Below are 20,077 nucleotides of genomic sequence, written 5' to 3'. Positions count from 1 at the left end.
ACCTTCTTTATAATTTCTTTCATAAATAAAATCTACACACCCCCCCCCCCTTCTCTAAATATATTTTTTTCTATTTTTTCTAAAATTTATAATTAAACTCTAGTGCTTATGGTTTTTACATCGATATCATACATTCATGTCTTCACAGCTTTCATATGTGTACAAGTTTCGGCAAAGCCACAGATTCATATATAACTAAGTGGTGCATATGGGAGGCAATACTTTTGATCTCTTTCCCTTCACTGGAGTTTTTGTATCAGGAAAATTTCCACCTTCATCAACAAGATCCTCAATCAATCCATCAGGTGTTACATTCACAGGATAAGTTACCAGGTGAACACCGTCCATGTCTACAACTTCTTCACCACTGTAAATATTCCACATTTCATCTCCTATTGAACATATTTTCTGCACACATTCCAGGCTTTCAGGTTCTCGAAATAGTCCCTCTGCAAGTCCAGTATGTTCGTACCATAGCGACAAACGGTATGCACTAATATCTTCGCTGTTTTGATCATCATTTTTGGGCAGCTGGTAACACCCTATTGCAATTTCAGTGTCTCTTTGCCCATCCATTGATCTTTGGTTTATATTTGCAGATCCTATCAAGAGGTACACATCATCCACTGAACGGAAAATATTGTTAGTTCATAAAAACATATATTTTTGAATGCATTTGCAATTGTAAAGTTGTTATCAAAGTACTAATACTGTAATCATACCTATCATGAGCTTGGAATGAACATAAACCATGAATCTTCTATGCATTTGAGCATTCCAATATTGAGTCATTGGATGAGGAGAATATGGGGGGACAAATTCCCCATTGCTCTTCTTCTCTTCCCTAGTTGCAAGGCAGAAGAAGTTCAGGAAATCTCTTGGGTGACCCACCTGGCCGCTTTCTTGTATTGCTTCTCCAATCAATTTATACATCATTGCCATCGTTTCTCTAGTCCAATGCAATATATCCTGAACAGGGTCACTAGTGGGCACCCCTTCAGGCCACATTGGTATCAATATATACACTGCAAATCTCTCCTTTGCCTTGATCTTACTCACAACCTTTAGTGCTATCTCTATAGGAATCAAATTTCTGCAGCCACAGTGCTTATCTTTCTCCCACAATTGGCATCCCCCAATGAAGTATTGATTCTCAATGTAGATAAACCGTTCAGCTTTCCTTATGGCTTCCACATAAGCCTCATGTATGCTTCTCTCCACAGTTAAATTTTTGGCCAGTTGGCTAGCTGAAACATGATCTATTGATCTAAAAACTTGCACTTTCCAATTTCTTTGGTTGAAATAATTGCTTGAAGGAATAATATTAGACTTGTGCCCCAGATTTGGTATGCTGCTGATGGGAACTAACAATGAAGGGTCACATTGTTTAGTCCATCTTTGTTCAAAATTTGTTAGCACATCCCAAGCTGCTTCGCCAGTGATACAAGCATGAACGTCATGCCAAGGCTCTCTTGGCCCTCCTTTGTGAAGGCTAGCGCCTGCAATATTTATCTGATAGAAATCAAAACAATGTGATTCTGAGTTAAGTGCCTGAAACAATGAATGTTTCTCTGTATCATAGCGGCCGTCGCAAAGATCTAATCCACCAACAAAGCTCATAATTTCTCTGTCGAAGATAGAATCTTGTGCTCTGGCGTCTACAGTTATGGTCTTTTGGTGGTGAGCAAAGAGAGTTGGGAACTTGTGGTGTAATCTAGGACACAATTTGCAAATAACTTTGGTGTGTTTGAAGTAAGCAAATGCATCTTCATCATGTGTCCTCATTACGCCTTTGTTCTTGATGATTGGCAAGGATGTTTCATCATCCCAAAGCATAATTCTCACAGCTACACCTTCTTCAGCTTTATGTTTCAACAATTCACCAAGCTGAACTCCTCTTGCATGGGCAATTTCTGTTTGAGAATCTCTGACCTGCCACAGATCAATCTCGGGGCTTCTAAAATCAAGAATAAAGAATCAAAGGAGTAAATAAATAAAAAATAATAAAATAAAAAGTGTTTAATTTTGTTTACCAGAACCATCTTGGGATTGAGAGACCAGCCTGCGATGTAAATCAGATGCTTTGCACCCTCAATGGCCTTGTAAACATCCTCCCATAGCTTTCCTGGAGACCCACAAAGATCATACGGAGGCTCAAATGAAGAGCTATGATGAGCATCATGATAAAGCTTGACATGGCAATTTGATCTTTGAGGAAATGAAGCATTCCTCAGACCCTGGAATTCACCATTGCTAATTATTTTCCCCCATGTTGGTTCATATGCTGCTGGTTTGAACCATAACATGAACCTGAGCCTGAGGTCCGGGTTCGGCTTCCCATTTTCCATCTCAAGAGGAAAGAACCCGCTAATCAAACTTGCCTCATTGAGTATTTGAAGAGCTTGGATGTGAATTTTTCCCAAGACTGAGCACTTTGTTTTCAATGTAATGGTGATTGTTGCATCAGCTGGGTGTGCACACAGAATCTGAAATGTTTGATTCCAAACTCTGTCATGTTCATGGCTTGTTTTTGCCACCTTTTTGTTATCAATCTTGATTGTTACATAGGTAGGCTTTCCATTAACAAAAACACACTGCAAAAACATAATTATGTCAAAAAGTTCTACAGTTAATTACTGTTATGAAATAATTTAACCATTAAGAGAATTGCTTTATCAAACACTTTAATTATCGTACTCTTAAAATTAATCAAGTAGACCTTGAATTACCCGATACAATTTTTAATATCCAAAAATCTTGATAGCACATTATATAAGCTAAAAGGCGAAATCTATACTCACGTTGAAGGGAAATGGATGTATGTACGGTGTTGCATCAAATATAGTTGCCTCAAGTGTTCCATGAAGAAATTTAAGCTTTCCCTCCATCGCACTATGGCCTTCATACTTCAAAACCATATTGACTTGAGAGAGAGAGAGAAATGGGAAATGTTTAATTTTGGCAAGTTATGAATAACATTTGTCAATTCATATTCATATATAAAGGTAGGCGAGGGCTTGCAGTTGCCATGGAAACTTGGAAGGCAAAACAATGGAATCAAAGTGTTGTCAGTTGGAAAGACTTGTGAAATTTTCTATGTTCCTAGTCTAAATCTTAGAGGCAACCTTCAAGTCTGCCTATAACAAGTTTACACATCAAGTTGAAGTTTCTTGAACTCAAATCACACTTCTTCTCAACACAAAATGTAAATGAAAAACTAGCAATTCCAGTTTTGAATCAGAAGCAAACTTGTATAATTTGACATTGTTGTTATGTCATCTTTTGAGACTACACGTGCAAGATAAACGTGTTTTATACGATTGTAAGGAAGATTGTGTAATGGTGATTATGGGCATATTTCATCATAAAAAAGATGTAATTAATTTGGCCAAAACTTTAACCAATTTATGCCTAATTGTGCCATATAATCCTAATTATGCCAATACTTTTAACCAATTTTCAACAGGACCAAAATCAGAAAATGTACCAATGAAAAAGACACCCATATCTAGCTGCTATTTAATTCCTGTTGGGAAAAGCATGGATGATTTTAAAGCCTGGTCGAAGCGATCGATGATAAAATTAGAGGATGTGACAACAATTAAAGACATTGGAGAGAAGACACAACAACAATTATTTTGCAATGGACATCCGTGTAGTTCCAACTAAAATTTCTAACTTTCGATTTCTTTTGAGATCTCAAATGTTTTCTTGTCCAGGTTTTGGTTTTTTGTTCATTAACCATTCTCATTTTCTTCTTGCCATTTGCAATTTTATGAGCATGTTGTGAGAACCGTTCACGTGGGTAGGATTCCGTTCTTACATTTCGTCAATGAATTCTATTTAACGAGTCACATTTGATGGGATTGAATTACGTTGAAAAGCATGCATAATTGAATCAATTTCATCTCGTGAATATAATCATTTATAGATGCGTGCGTCTATCTTTTTTAAAATGTGGATTTAAAATTTTAGATCATTATTAAATACTTTATAATAGGGTAAAAGCTCGTTTAGTTCTTATATTTTGAGGTTAGTGTCCGTTTAGTCCCTATATTTTTAAAAATAACTCAAAGTATCCTTATCATTAAATTATTGACATCCTTGCCATTACCTTTTGTTCATTTTAACTTTTTTTTACAATATTATCCTATTACAATAATGTTCTTTTTTTAAACATTATTAAAAAGAAAAATTAAATTACCAGTTTAACACAAAAAATAAAATAAAAACAATATTAATTTTTGTGGAACAGTCTGCTAAGAAGTTAAAATATTAATTTTTTTTTAAATTGATAACTTATTTTTTTACAAAATTAATTTTTTTTAGACACACATGAGCTTCCACAAAAATTAATATATATCTTTTTTATTTTTTTATTTTATTTTTGGGTTTAATTTGATAATCTAATTTTTTTATTAATATCTAAAAAAGAAACATTATTGTAAGAGTGTAAAATTACAAAAGCATGCTAAAAAAAATAAAAAAAATAATGGCATAAGTGTCAATATTTAATAGTAAGGATGTTTTGAGGTATTCTTAAAAATATAGGGATTAAATGGGTACTAAGCTCAAAATATAGGGACTAAACAAGTTTTTACCCTTTATATTATTATAAAGTGTTGAAAAATTATTTGTCAAAATGTTTTTGACAATAGCGTAAAATCTTTATTTATATTTTTAAAAAAATATAAACGTCCACGAAAGACTATATATATATGCACACACTTTATAGAAGGGGCAACGTTGTGAAATATTTCAAACAACACCAGCTGCCACCACATGGAGTTATATTTTATGCACATAACTTTACGTGCTGTAACATATAACTGGTCAGTATTTTTTAAAAACTTTGGTCAAAATCTATTGGTCTGTTATCGCGTGGCAGGTACTTGTGCCTGTAGATTAGCCCAAAGACGCAGACAACTTTATTTGATGGGAAAGATAAGCTGGTGTACAATTTTCTAGTGGCTTGGAACATGCCGCGTGGCGGAGTGGCCGGCCTCGGTGGCACCCTGACGTCTCTCAATCGGTGCCGTCCCCACACTGGTTAGTGTGGTCTTATCTGCATACCAGTCCAACTTATGCCCTTGCTTGATGGGTAGTTCCAAAGTGTCGGGTCCGAACTATATTCTACATTTCTACTTCACAACTTCAACTAATTGATTGTAATAATGTTTGTGCAATCCATCACACTTCATCAACTTTACCAATCTCCACCGTTGAATGGTTTTCTTAGTATGACAATCCCATGGTTTTTTATTAGTTTTAATAAGGGTTTTTATTATTTCACCACTTTAAGAACTATAAAATATTAAATGATTATAAAAAAGTATTATTTTCTATCATTTTACCACTACAAGTTTGTAGAAATTTTCATTTTATTACTTTTTCATTAGAACCGTTAGTTGACTAGTAAAATATTAATTTTAACTTTTATGATAAAACACACATATAGAAGTATCAAATAATAAATATAAAATCATTGTTAAGTGTTTAAGTTTAACAATAATTTAAGTTTTTTTTTAACAAAAATATTCAGGGGTATTTTAATCAATTTACTACTTTTATAGTTACAACAAGTTAGGGTTATTCACAATTCATACTTAAATTATTATTTAACAATCTAAGGACGTACCAATGGACATTTGATCAAATGTGAGAAGTTTTTCACTTACAATGAGTATTATAGAGGTTAGTTTCAGTATTCCCTCAATTATTAAGTAATTAGTAGACATATTTTCTCCCTCGAATAAAATGTGAGTGTAGTAGGCACCCCTCAAATATTAGAGAGGGTTTAAAGTATCTGAGTAAGTGTTTTAGTGAGTTCATGTATGGCGGTGGTCCCAGTTGTTTAGTACGATTGTAAATATTATAATTGTAATGTCAGATATAATATCAATAACAATCTGTGTATAACAAAACTCAAAAAAAAAAAAAAACAATTTAAGGACATAACAATAATTTTTTTACCTACCATTTGATATCTCTATTTGTGCATTTTTACTATAAAGGACAAAGTTGATATTTTACTAATCAACTATCCGGTTAACTAATAGTTTTAATTAGAAAAGTTATAAAATAAAAGATTTTACGAGATTATGGCAGTAAAATATATATTTTTTACAGTCATACGATATTTTACCATTCTTAAAGTAGTAAAAGAATGAGAATCTTTTAATAATCATGTCTTTATCAAATTTATAAACTAAAGAAAAAACTTATATGAAAACTTATCTTTATCAAATTTTCCATTTGATAAAGAAAACTTACAAGAATAAATTTTCCCAACTAAACAACAAATTATCTTTTTCTAAAAGTAATATCCTCATTCCAGCTAATTTTAGTTATATGCATACAACGAATCCAAATGAACCATGAAGTCAAACATAACACCATTAACAATTTGCACAAATATCAAATCAAAATAATCATAAACCCAGATGAGATGAGATGACACGTGATGTGATGCACGCATTATAGTAAGTACCAAAGCAAATGGTGCTCAACGTCACATTATAAACCCACACATCTCGCTTCTTCACGCCCTCGACCACCTCCCACTCCCAGGTTCCCTCTCTTTTTCTTTTTTTTTTCTTCAGTAATCATTCTTTTTCTTTTCCCTTCATATTAATTCTTCCAAATAATAATCAATCAACCAACCAATTCTTTCTTTCTGAAGGCCAATAAAAAAAGATAAAAATAATAAAATGACCAGCTACGGCACAATTCCGACGTCGTCGGGGGCGGCGTCGAACCTGGAATACGTCTCACGCGCCAAAGAACGCATCAAAGCTGGCCTCGGCTCCCGCCACCCTTGGAAACTGATGTTCGACATTCACGCCGTGAAGTTCCCGGCCAACTTCAAGGAAGCAATCAACAGAGTGAAGGTCAACGCCGCCTACTTCCGCATGAACTACGCCATCATCGTCCTCCTGGTGCTCTTCCTGAGCCTCCTCTGGCACCCCGTATCGCTGATCGTGTTCATAGTCATGATGGCCGCGTGGCTGTTCCTCTACTTCTTGCGCGACCAGCCCTTGGTGGTCGTGGGCCGCACGATCGACGACCGGGTGGTGCTGCTCGTGCTGTCGGTGCTGACGCTGGTGTTCTTGTTCTTGACGAGAGCCACGGAGAACATACTGCTGGCGCTGCTGATCGGGGCCGTCGTTGTGCTGCTGCACGCCGCCTTGAGGAAGACCGATGATTTGTTCTTGGATGAAGAATCTGCTCACTTGATGAGTACTGCTGCACCTTCTTCTTCTTAATTAATTATTTAATTTATTAGCACTCTCTCGATGTCGTCGTCGTCACCCGTGTTTCTTTACTGTGTCTAAATTTGGGTTTAATTAATTCATGTAATTAATTGAAATTCGACTGTTGCCTTTTTACTTTGTTCATTTTTGTTCAATAATTTGGATGTTTTTCTTCGTAACTCAAATTTGTGGACTATTGAAATCACTCACAGTCACTCTTGCAACCAATTAAGGCTCTTTGACCTTTAGTTATCATTGCCAACGGGGGTTAGTTGTCTCCCCATATATTGAGGTGGGAAAATGTGAGCTCTTATTAATTTTAAAAAATATTGGGTTATTTATTTTTAAGTGATAGTGTATAGATAAAATTTAATTTTTTTTTATTTATTAATTATTAATCACTCATATTTTTTTCACTCAGGAGAAAATTAGATCAGGAGAGTATTTTGATTCTATTAAGATATATGGATAGAATTGATATCTCTATGATATTAATAATGAAGGTATATTTCTTTCTAATTTTATTAATAGTCAGACTGATTATAATAAGATTAATTAAAAAAATCTTAACTGATTTTTTATTATAAATATCAATAGAATTCTGAGTATAATATATTAGTGTATAAAAAAAAATTGTTACGGCCTACAAATTCTTCAATCCATGATTTATCGAATAATGTTTTCTATTCCACGGTCCACACCTCAACTAAGTTCATTAATTCCACCGTCTATCTCTAGGAGAAGATTTTTTTGTTTTGTTTTTTTTTGTTTGACTTTTGTAGAGACTCGGACGAAAACTAATGCACTCAGATATCATCGACCCAAAGCTCAAAAGTAATTTGTTAATTCGTAACATATCCAACGAAAATGTTTTTCCCACCCTCGGGGGGTTGCAAATGCGCTCGAAATTTTTTGAATTGGATGGTCTTTTTATTCACTGCTTGCAGCCACTGGACCGAATGAATGCCTTTATCTTTGTTGGTTTATAATAAGATCAAATGCCTTTATCTGTTTTTCTAAGTATGCATGCTGAAGAGCTAAGCAGGATCAGATGAAACTTTATTATTTATTTGAAGAGCCACCTTAAATGAGATAAAACTTTATTACTTATTTGAAAAGTTATATTAATATTTAAAATTTTAAACGGTACTTCAATTAAGATTCTTTAAATAAGAAATGATTCTCTCTATTCAATTTTATAGATTTATTTTCTTTCTCTTCAATTTATATTTTATTATTTTTTGTTAGAGAATGAGAGAAGTGCTTTAATTACCATTTATTTTTTTTAAAAAATTATTTAATTAAAATAATATTATTTTTTATTTAATTTTTAAAAAAAATTAATATATTTTTTCACTTTTTTTTATCACATAAGTAAATAAATAAATATTTAAAAATAAAATTAACATAATCTTTTAGGGATATAACGAACAACTTTAAAAAAATATATAACGTGAACAACTTTTTAGGCTTATCATAAGGCTTTTCAGCTTTTCATATTCTCAAGGCCCAAGACATGAGGCATCCAATGAATGAAACTTTAAAGTATACAATGATTCTTGAGTTCAGATGTCATTATTTTTTGTTAATACGAACATGGTCTTAAAATCTACAATGATTTTTCAGTTTGGATGCTTGGATTTTTTTTTAATGCAAATATATTTTTAAACTGTAGAGTTTTAATAAATTTATTTCTGAATAAATTGTAAAATCGTGCAGTTTAAGAGTTAAAATTTTGATTCTATTAAATTTTATGATTAAACAGTATGTTCACATACAAAGAATAAGAGTATTCATATTAAAAAAATTATTATATATATACACACAAATAGAAGAAATTAATGAGTTGGAGACTTGGAGTTGTGGACCCTTAATCTCATTATGTCAACATTGGATAATAATAACAAAATTATATTGGTCTATTTTGTAATGATGGGTTTGTTACATTGAGTTTGCGTGGTAATATAATTATGGATGTTCTGGTGTATTATTTTTCTTTCCACCCATCAATATTTTTTTTTTAATGATTTCATTGTTTATATTTTGTAATAAATTAAATTGTATATTCATCTAAATGTCTGCAATCAACAAGTGTGTATTGCTACTTATTACCATGAAAGAAAGTTGTGTGTTTCATTGTTTTAACTTTTAAAAGAAAGCAAATCCCAACTATGATAATCACAATTTGATGCTAATGGTTTTTGTACCACATGCATAAAACCATTGTACTCCAAGGTGCTAATCGGTATTAGAAAGTGAAGAGGCAAATTCGAAGTGCGTTTCACACACTCTTTACGATCAATCAGAGCCGTCCATCTTGATGGCTCACCCGCCGTACGATCCCTACTACCTCCCTCCAATTCATCCTCCTCCCCCGCCGGTGCCGCCTCCTCCATACCATCACCAACAGCAAGACAACGGCATTAATACGCTATTCGTGTCGGGACTTCCCGACGATGTCCGAGCGCGTGAAATTCACAACCTCTTTCGCCGAAAGCCCGGTTTCGACTTCTGTCAGCTCAAGTATACTGGTCGCGGCAACCAGGTAGCCCCCCATTCTTTCGCTTTCTCCCGAGAAAATTTTGGAACTTTCTGTTCGTTTCCCGCGAAAATTTTCAACGTTTTGTTTGTTTCCCGAGAACGATGAAAACTTTATTATAAAAGACAAAAATCGGTTTCATTTGGTTGTAATGAGGTAATCTTCATGTATTTGTGTTGCTAAAGCTTTCTATATAGCTTTTAATTGCTGAAAAAAAGTTAAGAATTTACTCTCAGAAATTGCAAAAGCTGAATATATATGCATTACGTTATTAATTCATTTTTAGCGTTTTTGTAAGGTGATTAGAACAGGGATTGTTGTAACGCATCGAAGGCTCTGATCTCTTGTTTTCAGGTTGTTGCATTTGCCACCTTTGTCAATCATCAAACAGCAGTTGCAGCACTGCATGAGTTGAATGTGAGAACTTAATTATTCAGTAAAAATATTTTGTTTGTACTTCTGCTTTTGCTGTCATCAAATTCGATATGGTCGTCCGAATATGTGTATGCTTAGCTCAATATTTTTATATCTGGAGAATTGGAGATTACTTTGAACTTGGGAATTTTGTTTACAATAAGTAGATCGCTACCTTTAAAAATCCTTTCGTTCCTTGTGATAAGAAAATAAAAGAACGGTGAACATGCTGCTGAGTGTTTCCCATCTATATACTTTATTGTATTTTAGCAGTGAACTCAAACAGGAATGAGAGCTCAGCTTCCAGTTGTTTTTCTAATCAATACATCTTCCGTGGAGGTTGCAATGCTATTATAAGGTATTGGAAGTGGGTGTTGCTTCTGACTTGTTTCTTTGATGATTATTTTTAGGGTGTGAAATTTGATCCACAATCTGGATCAGTCCTGCATATTGAACTGGCTAGGTCAAACTCAAGAAAAAAACGCAAGCCAGGTACACTCTTGTATTTTCAAAAAAATTTCCCCAAGTGCATGCAAATCACTGCAGGAGTTTTGGTTGACCTCCAAATAACTTTTGGGATAGTTGGCGGCTGACTTTCTTTCTTTCTCAGGGAGTGGTGCCTATGTTGTTATTGATAAAAGAACTAAAACAGAAGCTAACGTTCAAGAATCATCGAGTGCTGATGGTAATTTGATGATTAACTTGTAACGTTCACCAAGAGATGAGCGTTATTTTTAAATACCTGCTCATGTTGGCACACTTTTCCACTTTCAGGAGATAGTGATACAGATGAAGCATCCCCTGTACGCAATATTGATTCGGCCGATAAGGGTGATTTCGTGACTACACAGAGGTTACAAACACTTGAGAAAACATGATCATGGATTTAAGAGTGAATTTTTCCAATTTTGCTGTGTTTAAAATCCAGAGTTTAGAAGATTTATTTGGTTCGTCTTACGTTTTTTGTGCATTTCTAAGTTTGTCTCTTTGTCTTGTAATAAGCAGTGAGAGAGCTACTGATTCAGGCAATGCTGTGGCACCCATAAATGTAAGTGAAAGCCACTTCACTTATCTAAAAATGCAGGGGAGGTTGTGGGAAGATAATTCATTTCTCATAGTGATTTGTGAAAAATGTTACATTACGTGTGGCATTGATCTATATGTTTTTTTTTTAATTTAAAAAAAAAAAGAAAACCTTTATCAGGTACATGTGGAAGTCTGCACTAGTGAAATGACTGTTATCAGAAGGACAAAAATATCATAATTTGTGGCTTTATGCATTCATATAGAATCATTCCTCTGCTTTGCTCAGTTTGAATGAAATTTTTTTTGCTACATTTGATGAATGATAGTTCTCTACTCAGTAAAATGGCAGTATTGTCATACAACTTATGGAGAGGATAAATGTTCTGAGAAAATTTTGGAAAGTAAAACTAGAGGAGTACCAGAGGATGAAACTTTGTAAATTTCTGAAACTTCAAATCAATATATGCATTCCATTTAAAGATTACCATATCGTTATCATTAATGCAGTGTGTGCATGTTGATTATCTGAGTGAAAAAAGTGTTTCGACTCTTTCACTGCTGCAGGAGCAGTCAGAAAAACCTTATGAAGGCGGTGTTCAACCATGTTCAACATTATTTATTGCAAACCTTGGTCCGAACTGTACTGAAGATGAACTAAAGCAAACTTTATCAGCGTAAGTTACAATAGTATCCATACTCCAATATTTGTTGGCTGGAATTTTCTCTTCCTCAGATGTAGTGATTGATTTTTCTCTGTTTTATGATAATATCCACATCTGCTTCATTGTTTTGGAGGGCTGTAGTTATCCGGGATTCAACATGCTCAAAATGCGTGCTAGAGGTGGAATGCCAGTTGCATTTGCTGATTTTGAGGTATTTGATAATGCTGGATAAATGTGACTTTACCATTTATAGGAGATGGCCCCAACATATTATGAGTTTATGACTATGGTTCCTTGATGACTGATTAGGGTTAATGTGCCTAAACTGTGTGAAGATGCATCCAAACTGTATGATTAGGGTTATTTGTCATAACATTATTTGTGAATGATCGCATGATCTCATTAAATGGTCTTTTTTGCTGTGTCTTCCCAGGAAGTTGAACAAGCTAGTATAGCCATGGAGGGGCTTCAAGACAGCACGTTACCGTCATCTGATCGAGGCGGCATGCACATAGAGTACCTCTGCTGAACTTGTTTCACTAGCTTGAAATACTTTCTCTAAACATGCACTTGAATGTTTACTTTCCACTGTTGCTATCTAGATTTAAACCAAGATTTCTATTATTTATTTTGAATTGTTCCCCTTTAGGTATGCAAGGTCGAAAATGCGCAAGTTGTAGGGGAGAAGGGAGTGAGGTTGACAATTTTCTTTTTATCGGGAAGTCTTCAGCCAAATAGGATTGCAGTTGATGGAGCTTTCCTCTTTATTATTATTATTATTTCTTTTTCATCCATATTAGCTGTGTGATTCTGTACCCCTCAATAGTTGAAGAGTTAGCTGAAATATCCAACAATGTAAACTTGTCGAGAATGTAGAACATTAAACAAGATAGATGGTTCTTTTTACCTCAGTGTTAAGTTATTCAGAATTAACTCAATTAAGTACTTCTCAATCAAATTTTCGGTTTTCAGGCTTGAGGTTCAGGATTCGGTCTGATGATTATGATGCAAAAATATACATACTGGCCCCGTGGATAAGGCATGAGTAGCCTGTGGCTGTCCAACGTCTAATTGTCTATTTGTCTGTGTCATGCCAACTTTCAAACGTACTGATGTTACCACAATAAATGACCTTTTTTTGTTTTAGATCGCCTGCCTTCTGAATCTCTGCTAGCTCTCGTCATCATTAGAAGACCAGCAGATCTTGGTTATATCCTTGTCCTCTCGTGTGTTTCTCTAGTAATTTCGAAATTTAATTAAAAAAAAGTTAAAAAACACCCAGGATAGGTCGATTCTCTGCCTGCATTTAATACTTTGCACGGTGATTGGTTCGAATGCTTGCAGCTTAGCTTGGTCGTTTGTCAGCTTCCCAAGGCTAGACAAATTTCAGATTTATGTTTTATCTGCTGCCTCTCCAGAGTAATTTTCCGCCTCCAATAACTAGTCCCGCCAAAGCTGCCATCTTGGTCCCCACAATTGAAAAATTGAAAATTCAGACAACAGAAACGTACAGAACAGAGTGAAGGCATAATCCATGTAAGGCTTAATTGATTTAGCCAAAAGGCACACAGATGAGATAGAACTAAGAACATGATACTCTCAGCTTCCTCCATTTTTTCGAAAGAATTACAAAAGCTTAACTTTGCCTACTTTCCCTACCACTATACATGAGCAAAATATAGATGGACATTGGGAAAAAAATAGAAAGAACCTAGAACTGGGTAAAAGGGGGGATTACAAAAGGACCAAAATACGTATTTAGCAGCTACTAGTTGATATGAAAGGTAAGCTCTTTACAGATCATTTTCACGGGAGGTCCTTCTGGCCTTATCCCTTTCCCAAAAGGCTGCCTTTAGCGAATCAAGGGGGAGCTTCCTACCAAATCCTTCCAAAGCCTCATTCATCAAGGGACCGCTATAAGGTAGTTGCTGTTGCTGATGCTGCTGCTGCTCTACCCAGATCCGTCCACTCCGGCTGCCAACATCATACCCAGGTGTTGACATGTAAGTGTCTATGACCGTGTCACCTTCCAATATGCGAAGCACCTTTTACCCCCCACAAAAAAAAAAAAAGTTAAGCAAATTAAAGGACTCAAACTTTATTCATAAACATAATGAAATACAATCTAAGAAATTTAACTGCTTAAAATCAAAGTTTCTTTTTACCTGTGACATGCGGGGCCTGGAATGAGGATCGCGCCTTATACACAAAGATGCAGCATGAAGCATGCAATATACTTCATGTTCAGAATAGTGATTCCCTAGCCTTGGGTCAACCAGTTCATCTATAGCATATTCTTCAAGAAGCGGACGTGCCTATTCCACATCAAAGTGCATAAAAACAAATCAATACCTGTTTCGTTGGCTTCTTATTTTAGCAAAGTATTTTCCATGTATCTAAGAGAATAAATCACACTTCATAACAGTTTAAAATTCAACATTGATAAACATATAATAAGCAGAAATCATTACAGCATACCCATTCAGTAAGACATTGTTGGCCCTTTGGTCGGTTGAGGTCCACTGCTTTTCGTCCAGTAACAAGCTCAACTAATACCACACCAAATGAATAGACATCAGCTTTTTCAGTAATCTGGCCACTTTGAGCATATTCCGGCGCCAAATACCTACACAGCAGCAGAACCTTATTCATGTTTATAATTGCAAGGGAAGATTGAAGTTAAAAGCAAAAGCTAGCATTCAGGATTACCCAAATGTTCCAATTACTCTTGTTTCCACACCCATGTCACCATCAGGCTGCCACCTTGCAAGGCCAAAATCTCCAACCTAGCAAAAGAAATGCTAAATTTAGAACACAGCACCTAGTAATTCAAGCACCTTGAAATAGAATAAAGCAAAAAGAAAATGTATTCTGATTTTTATCAAGGGATCAACAATCAAGGGCAAAAATCAATCTCCAAACATGCAATGATCAAGGACAAAATTAACAGGTAGATTTTAAATTTTCCAACCAAAGTAGTTATTCTTACCAGTGGTTCAAAATCATGGGTGAGAAGGATGTTATTTGGTCGCATGTCACGATGCACAATGCAGCCCACTCTGCATTCTTCATGAAGATATCGCAGACCTCGAGCAGCTCCCACAGCGATCTTTTGCCGTGCAGACCATTCTAATGGCTCTTGATGACATCCTGAAACAATATCCACATTTATTGTTCATTCACTTAGATGCTAACCATGAATAAAATGACAATGTGGATAAATGATAGCAATGAATCTCTTAACAACAGAAAAGCCTTACTTATTTCAAGTTTCAGTGCACTCTGGAATAAATGATTACAACAAATTGACAGAACACATTTGGTAATGCCAAAAAAATTACTGATCTTAGGCAAAATAGTGATTACGGTGAAAAAGAGACCTTTCAGAGGTCCTCGAAGTACGTATCCAAGAGCCACAAATCAGAACCTAGAACTAGTAAGTAGATGCTAATCAAGTAGTATTAATCACGCGTACTGGTCATTTATAACAATATTCAGTGCATTTGTGTTATACTATGAGCACATCTTCTAATGAGGAAGCGAAAAATTACCATATAGATGAGAATCCAGAGACCCATTACATATATATTCATAAACCAGTAACCTCCTCCTGTCCTCAATACAGAATCCAATTAACATAACAACGTTTCTGTGCTGGGCACAACTCAGAACTTCCACTTCTGAGCAAAATTCATGATCCCCTTGAGAACTAGCCAATTTGTGTTGCTTGACAGCAACTGCCTGACCATCTGGCAGTACCCCCCTATGAACAGATCCAAACCCACCTTCTGCCAAGAAATTGGCTTGTGAAAAGCCGCCGGTAGCAAGCTCCAATTCAGCATAGCTAAACCACCTTGGTGGCTTGCCAAATACCGGCGCCTTATGTTGACATATTGAGCACAATGGAGGAGGGCCAGGAGGCGCATTTCTGGATAGTGATATTGCTTCTCTAACGTTTCCACTGAATTCCAAGTCAGTCCGATAGCTTGACATTCCAACTCCAGCATCTCGATCGAGCCTAGAGAACTTCTCAAGCAAAGCTTTAGTTGTCGATGCTTGAGTCTTATTATTAGTTCTTCTAGAGCATTCTTCTTCCATCTGGTGTGATGACTGATGATGAGATCTAAGAAACTCTGTCATCCATGGTTGGAACCTCATACTGGCCGATGACACAGACAAATTTTCACTGTCTGTGTCCGAACTAGAGTCTTCAAGATTCCGGTCTTCCCTAATGACTGATGATTCCTTCTTCAAATCTCCATTAATTCCTGAGATAAAAAATGGTGAAGTTCCAGGATCTGAGCTTGACACTGATGAAGTTCCAGCTTCAGTTGCAGTAAATGGAGTCCCTAGCTCTGGACTGCTAGTTGGAGTCACAACAGGTCCCCTGATGGAACCCGAAGAACTGTCCTTGTTCTTTGGATCCTTTTCAAATGATTCATCTGGGTCAGAAGGCAATGGGCAAGCAACTCCAGCTTCTTTCTTGGATGTTCCAACCAAATTCAAGCGAAGAACTTTAGCCTGTGACCGCTTCATAACCACTATGTTGCATTGCAACTCCTCCATGCAGCACTTTTCCTCATGTTTAAGCTGTCTGTGAATGAAAGCCAACAAATACAGACAGAAGATCCATAAATTAATGCTAACAAATACTAGCAATAATCCATACCTAGTTTTAGTCAAATGTGACATCTGAAATGCATTTAGTTCTAAGAAAAGAAATAGGTAAATTACTTGTCTAAAACAACCCAACCAGCTTGAGCCTTTTTGGCCTCTGCTGCCACCGCTCCACAAGGTGATCCAGAAACAATTTTAATCTTGAAATTAATCTGCAAAATAAAGTCATTATTCAAAAACAGAATCAGCAAACTGGAATCAGGTATGACATTTAAAATAAATAAACACATCACGGAAGCATACCTTGTTTGGATCATAAACATCATGAAGCTGAAGGATCATCTGCGAGCAAGAATCTGTAATATCACCTCTCTGTTCTGAGATTGTTCCTGAAAAAGACTTCCGGTGACCACTGGCACAGTCACCTGCAAATCTGGGGAAAACCCAAAATCTTCTACCTAAAGAATTGCAGTAAACAAACAATTTTTAGTAACACATTAACCAAATCAGGGATAAACCAAAAAATAAAACCATGCATTTTAAAGAAGGTATCAAAGAAACCTTAACCACACTTGACTATTTAGCAAATATGTATTAAATGACATCCAATGAAAGGTTCTCTGAGCCAGAAAGAAGATACAGTAGATGGTTAATAAGCAGCAAAGTTTCCCTCCCTTGAGTACAACAGTTCAGCTTTGGGTAGATCTACAATTTGTATGCTTACTGTGTGAAATATCCCAAACAGCTCAGACCCAACTATCCAAAGAGTAAACCATAGAGCAGAAATTGCTCATCAATAAATGAAAGGTTCCAGTTTTCAGCAATGCAACTGTAATAGAATTGACCAGGAGGAGGATTAGAGAGAAAGTTCTACCAATCTTCGACATTAGAAGAAGCCCAGTGTTTTTTTGGGAATATTGCTCAAATGTTTTGAAATCAGGTCAAACGGAAAATGGTGGTAACAAAAAGCATTATCAATGTCAAAACCAAAAGCAGTAAAATAAACATTAACTGTTCTTCACTAGAACATTCAGAAAAAAAGTAACATAAAAATCAGAAGGCAAGAAAAGTAGGTACCGGAACTATGCGAAGGGACAACCACAAGCAGCGTAATGCAGTCCCCTGGTTGAACAACGTGAGTCAAAGCCCAAACGAGGGCAGTCCTAGGAATCTCTTTTGATGCCTTAACAGCAACAACCACCTTCTCAGCCACATCGGAACTACCTTTCTCCTGCTTCCCTTTTTTCACTTCTCCACTCATTGCCATAAAGAATTTCTGTGAAACTTCCTTCCCTTAATATTTTCAATTCTGAAAACCCATCATCCAATACGTATGAAAGAGGCTAAAAAATGTGTCTTTTAGACACAAATGAACATATTGTGCATTATTGGTGTGCCCACACCATCTTTGATCCGACAACTTCAATCACGTAATCTCGTTCCATCCAGGCAATTGTAGAGACAACAAATTTTCAGAAATGACAAGACCGTTTTAACTGATTCACATGAATCCCTCAAGAAGCACACAAATGACAGAAGCCACCTTCACCAGCTCATCTTTTGATATGTTCCCCAAATGGGTGCCGCAATCTTGATGATCTAGATATTCTTTTGGCTGAAAAAGTAAGAGAAGCAGTCGTTTAAGCTCAATCCTGATGAATATTCCACCAAATGCAAAGAAAAAAAAATGAAACACAAGTCCAAAAGTGAAGCTCACTGTATATATCACTCTAGTATATTGCTTTTGATCCTCCAAATCAGTAAATAAAGTCAACAGATGTGAAAGAACAGCCAAACTACAGGTGGTAAGGAAATCCAATATCAGAAATGGGAAAACAGTGTATGCGCAGAGTAGATTCTGTTGTCTCAGTGTCCGGCCAAAGACTCATCAAATCATTGAATGACAAGAGAGAAGGGTTTATTTACTATACAAACATCGAAGCTTTTTGTGTTGCTGGATTTGACTATTGATTCTTTTAAACTGGTAAAGCAAACTCAATTTTCAACAAAATCAAACCATTGCTAAGCACCCAGAGCCAGATTTAGTCTGCAAAAGTACCCAAAAAAAAAAAAAAATCTAGATCAGTATTTCAAAGTTGAATGCAAATACTAGCAATGCAAACTCTGTTTCGTTGCCTAGAAAATGCCAGATTATTACAATTTATTTTTCCGGCTAAAACCCAAAATATGAAAGCAAAAGATAAAAACCCAACAACATATTGTCCTTCTGTATTCTAATATTTTTCTGAACAGATAAAACAAAAGAACCTACACGCACATACGTATAATAATATTACTATTTTTACCAGCTGAGCTTTTCTTCGAACAGTTGAACGACTCGATAGAAAAAAAAAAATGCTTAAAATTTCAAGCACAGAATCAAACAAAAGCCCAGAAATTGATGAGCACAAAACCCTGTTTCTGAATAAGCAAACACTGTTTTAAGAAAACAACAAAAACACCTTTATTTTTTCTTTTTTTTTTCTGTTTCTTTACAGCCGATAGCGCTAGCACCAAACACACGAAACAGCCTCCTTACTTAGCTTTCATTTTCATCGAATACATAATAAAAAGCACGCTGAAACAACCAAAGACTAACACAGATCAAAATGATTCAACGTGTTTGATACGATACCATGAGAGTGAAAGAGCGAAAATGAAGTGAAATTTGGAAGAGTTTATATATTACACAGTGTGCAACAGCAACCTCTGTTAGAGAGGCCTGCGACTAAGGCTGCGTTTGGGTTGGAGGGAAGACGAGATAAAAAATGATTACACGAAGATGAGTTTGTTTGTTGACAATGGAGGAAAATGTGAGCGTGGGACCTTTTAATCTTTTTAGAATTATTATTATTGTTACAAGCTTCATTTTGATCCTTGAGGAATTATTACTTATCTGTCCCTTTTTTTTTCTTTTATTGTTTATTTAAATATACAGTATTTTAACATTTAATGTTTACTTTACTAGATTGTCCAAAAGTTATCTCAATTATGAGTAATTTTTAAAAACATCTATTGTGGTTTGAGCTTATTGTAAATAGATGGTAAAAATTTATTTATTTATAAAAAATTCTCTATCATCAGTTAATTTTAACATTGACTATTAGTTGACTGTGTAAAGATAATATTACCCTTAACAACAGTTTGTAGACAAAAATAACTAAAAATAAAAAATAAAATTGTTGGTGCAAAAAACACAAACTCTATTTTTTAACAATTTTATCTTTGTCAATTTCAAAGATTTACAATATCATAGGTAAAGATTATAACTATTTCATTTTCAAGTTTTTAATTTTATCTTTTTTGTAGGAACTTTAAGAAAATATCAATAATTTAAAGAGGATTTTTTAAATTTTAAATTTTATTTTTTTTGTAGGAACTTTAAGAAAATATCAATAATTTAAAGAGGGTAAAATAGCCAATAATTTTATATTTTTTTTTAGTTATTTCCGTCTACAAACTGTTGTTAAGGGTAATGTTGTCTTTGCACAGTTAACTAACGGTCAATGTTAAAGTTAACTGACGGTAGGGGTTTTTTACAAATAAACAAATTCTCGTCATCTACT

At 35.1% G+C, this 20,077-nt stretch overlaps 4 protein-coding genes and 1 long non-coding RNA gene across 15 annotated transcripts; 3 read left to right on the top strand and 2 right to left on the bottom strand.

Annotated features, from left to right (window-relative positions):
• The first annotated feature begins 184 nt into the window (after nt 1-184).
• On the top strand, nt 185-767 carry LOC112497268 (uncharacterized). Its single transcript, XR_003063972.2, has 3 exons — nt 185-333; nt 424-486; nt 600-767. It is a non-coding gene; the product is annotated as an uncharacterized LOC112497268 (long non-coding RNA).
• On the bottom strand, nt 196-3,267 carry LOC102619040 (phospholipase D alpha 4). 2 transcript variants are annotated; one of them, XM_006466094.4, is made up of 4 exons: nt 2,802-3,267; nt 2,034-2,594; nt 723-1,932; nt 196-626 (listed from the first exon to the last, which is right to left on the bottom strand). In XM_006466094.4, the coding sequence occupies exons 1-4, from the start codon at nt 2,916-2,918 to the stop codon at nt 196-198; spliced, it is 2,319 nt and encodes a 772-aa protein (XP_006466157.2). In that variant the 5' UTR covers nt 2,919-3,267. The 2 variants fall into 2 exon arrangements, with proteins under 2 accessions (XP_006466157.2, XP_052300358.1); XM_052444398.1 differs by having other exon boundaries at nt 196-602.
• A 3,045-nt stretch (nt 3,268-6,312) lies between these two features.
• LOC102612101 (PRA1 family protein F2) lies at nt 6,313-7,477 on the top strand. Its single transcript, XM_052444406.1, has 2 exons — nt 6,313-6,570; nt 6,683-7,477. Exon 2 carries the CDS (start codon nt 6,711-6,713, stop codon nt 7,263-7,265), a length of 555 nt encoding a protein of 184 aa, XP_052300366.1. The 5' UTR covers nt 6,313-6,570; nt 6,683-6,710; the 3' UTR covers nt 7,266-7,477.
• Nucleotides 7,478-9,383: 1,906 nt separating this feature from the next.
• On the top strand, nt 9,384-13,624 carry LOC102612402 (U2 small nuclear ribonucleoprotein B''). Its single transcript, XM_006465990.4, has 10 exons — nt 9,384-9,798; nt 10,147-10,209; nt 10,617-10,698; nt 10,817-10,891; nt 10,981-11,059; nt 11,212-11,254; nt 11,797-11,906; nt 12,036-12,105; nt 12,328-12,410; nt 12,544-13,624. The coding sequence occupies exons 1-10, from the start codon at nt 9,574-9,576 to the stop codon at nt 12,572-12,574; spliced, it is 861 nt and encodes a 286-aa protein (XP_006466053.2). The 5' UTR covers nt 9,384-9,573; the 3' UTR covers nt 12,575-13,624.
• Nucleotides 13,415-19,358, bottom strand: LOC102612703 (inactive protein kinase SELMODRAFT_444075). 10 transcript variants are annotated; one of them, XM_025098043.2, is made up of 12 exons: nt 19,201-19,358; nt 18,438-18,558; nt 18,229-18,307; nt 17,589-18,126; nt 16,815-16,969; nt 16,629-16,723; nt 15,446-16,488; nt 14,884-15,044; nt 14,604-14,680; nt 14,373-14,520; nt 14,060-14,209; nt 13,415-13,939 (listed from the first exon to the last, which is right to left on the bottom strand). In XM_025098043.2, the coding sequence occupies exons 4-12, from the start codon at nt 17,776-17,778 to the stop codon at nt 13,688-13,690; spliced, it is 2,271 nt and encodes a 756-aa protein (XP_024953811.2). In that variant the 5' UTR covers nt 17,779-18,126; nt 18,229-18,307; nt 18,438-18,558; nt 19,201-19,358; the 3' UTR covers nt 13,415-13,687. The 10 variants fall into 10 exon arrangements, with proteins under 10 accessions (XP_024953811.2, XP_052300297.1, XP_052300296.1 ...); XM_052444337.1 differs by having other exon boundaries at nt 19,219-19,341; XM_052444336.1 differs by having other exon boundaries at nt 19,147-19,305.
• Between the last annotated feature and the right edge of the window lie 719 nt (nt 19,359-20,077).

Source organism: Citrus sinensis, chromosome 7 (assembly GCF_022201045.2).
Source record: "Citrus sinensis cultivar Valencia sweet orange chromosome 7, DVS_A1.0, whole genome shotgun sequence".
NCBI lineage: Eukaryota > Viridiplantae > Streptophyta > Magnoliopsida > Sapindales > Rutaceae > Citrus > Citrus sinensis.
Note: the sequence above shows the minus strand (reverse complement) of the source record. Positions and strands in the feature narration are given on the sequence as shown.

What these genes read in the sequence shown, in the direction of transcription:
- LOC102619040 (XM_006466094.4), bottom strand. Translation starts at nt 2,918, where the DNA reads ATGGTTTTGAAGTATGAAGGCCATAGTGCGATGGAGGGAAAGCTTAAA. An exon ending in TACATCCATTTCCCTTCAAC is followed by an intron (nt 2,595 to 2,801) that starts GTGAGTATAGAT and finishes ATGTTTTTGCAG; the next exon opens with TGTGTTTTTGTTAATGGAAA. An exon ending in TCAATCCCAAGATGGTTCTG is followed by an intron (nt 1,933 to 2,033) that starts GTAAACAAAATT and finishes GATCTGTGGCAG; the next exon opens with GTCAGAGATTCTCAAACAGA.
- LOC102612703 (XM_015532520.3), bottom strand. Translation starts at nt 17,778, where the DNA reads ATGGCAATGAGTGGAGAAGTGAAAAAAGGGAAGCAGGAGAAAGGTAGT. An exon ending in TCTGGATTCTCATCTATATG is followed by an intron (nt 15,045 to 15,445) that starts GTAATTTTTCGC and finishes ATATTGTTTCAG; the next exon opens with GATGTCATCAAGAGCCATTA. An exon ending in CCAGGCCCCGCATGTCACAG is followed by an intron (nt 13,940 to 14,059) that starts GTAAAAAGAAAC and finishes GGGGGGTAAAAG; the next exon opens with GTGCTTCGCATATTGGAAGG.
- LOC102612101 (XM_052444406.1), top strand. Translation starts at nt 6,711, where the DNA reads ATGACCAGCTACGGCACAATTCCGACGTCGTCGGGGGCGGCGTCGAAC.
- LOC102612402 (XM_006465990.4), top strand. Translation starts at nt 9,574, where the DNA reads ATGGCTCACCCGCCGTACGATCCCTACTACCTCCCTCCAATTCATCCT. An exon ending in CAGCACTGCATGAGTTGAAT is followed by an intron (nt 10,210 to 10,616) that starts GTGAGAACTTAA and finishes GATTATTTTTAG; the next exon opens with GGTGTGAAATTTGATCCACA. An exon ending in TTGCATTTGCTGATTTTGAG is followed by an intron (nt 12,106 to 12,327) that starts GTATTTGATAAT and finishes GTGTCTTCCCAG; the next exon opens with GAAGTTGAACAAGCTAGTAT.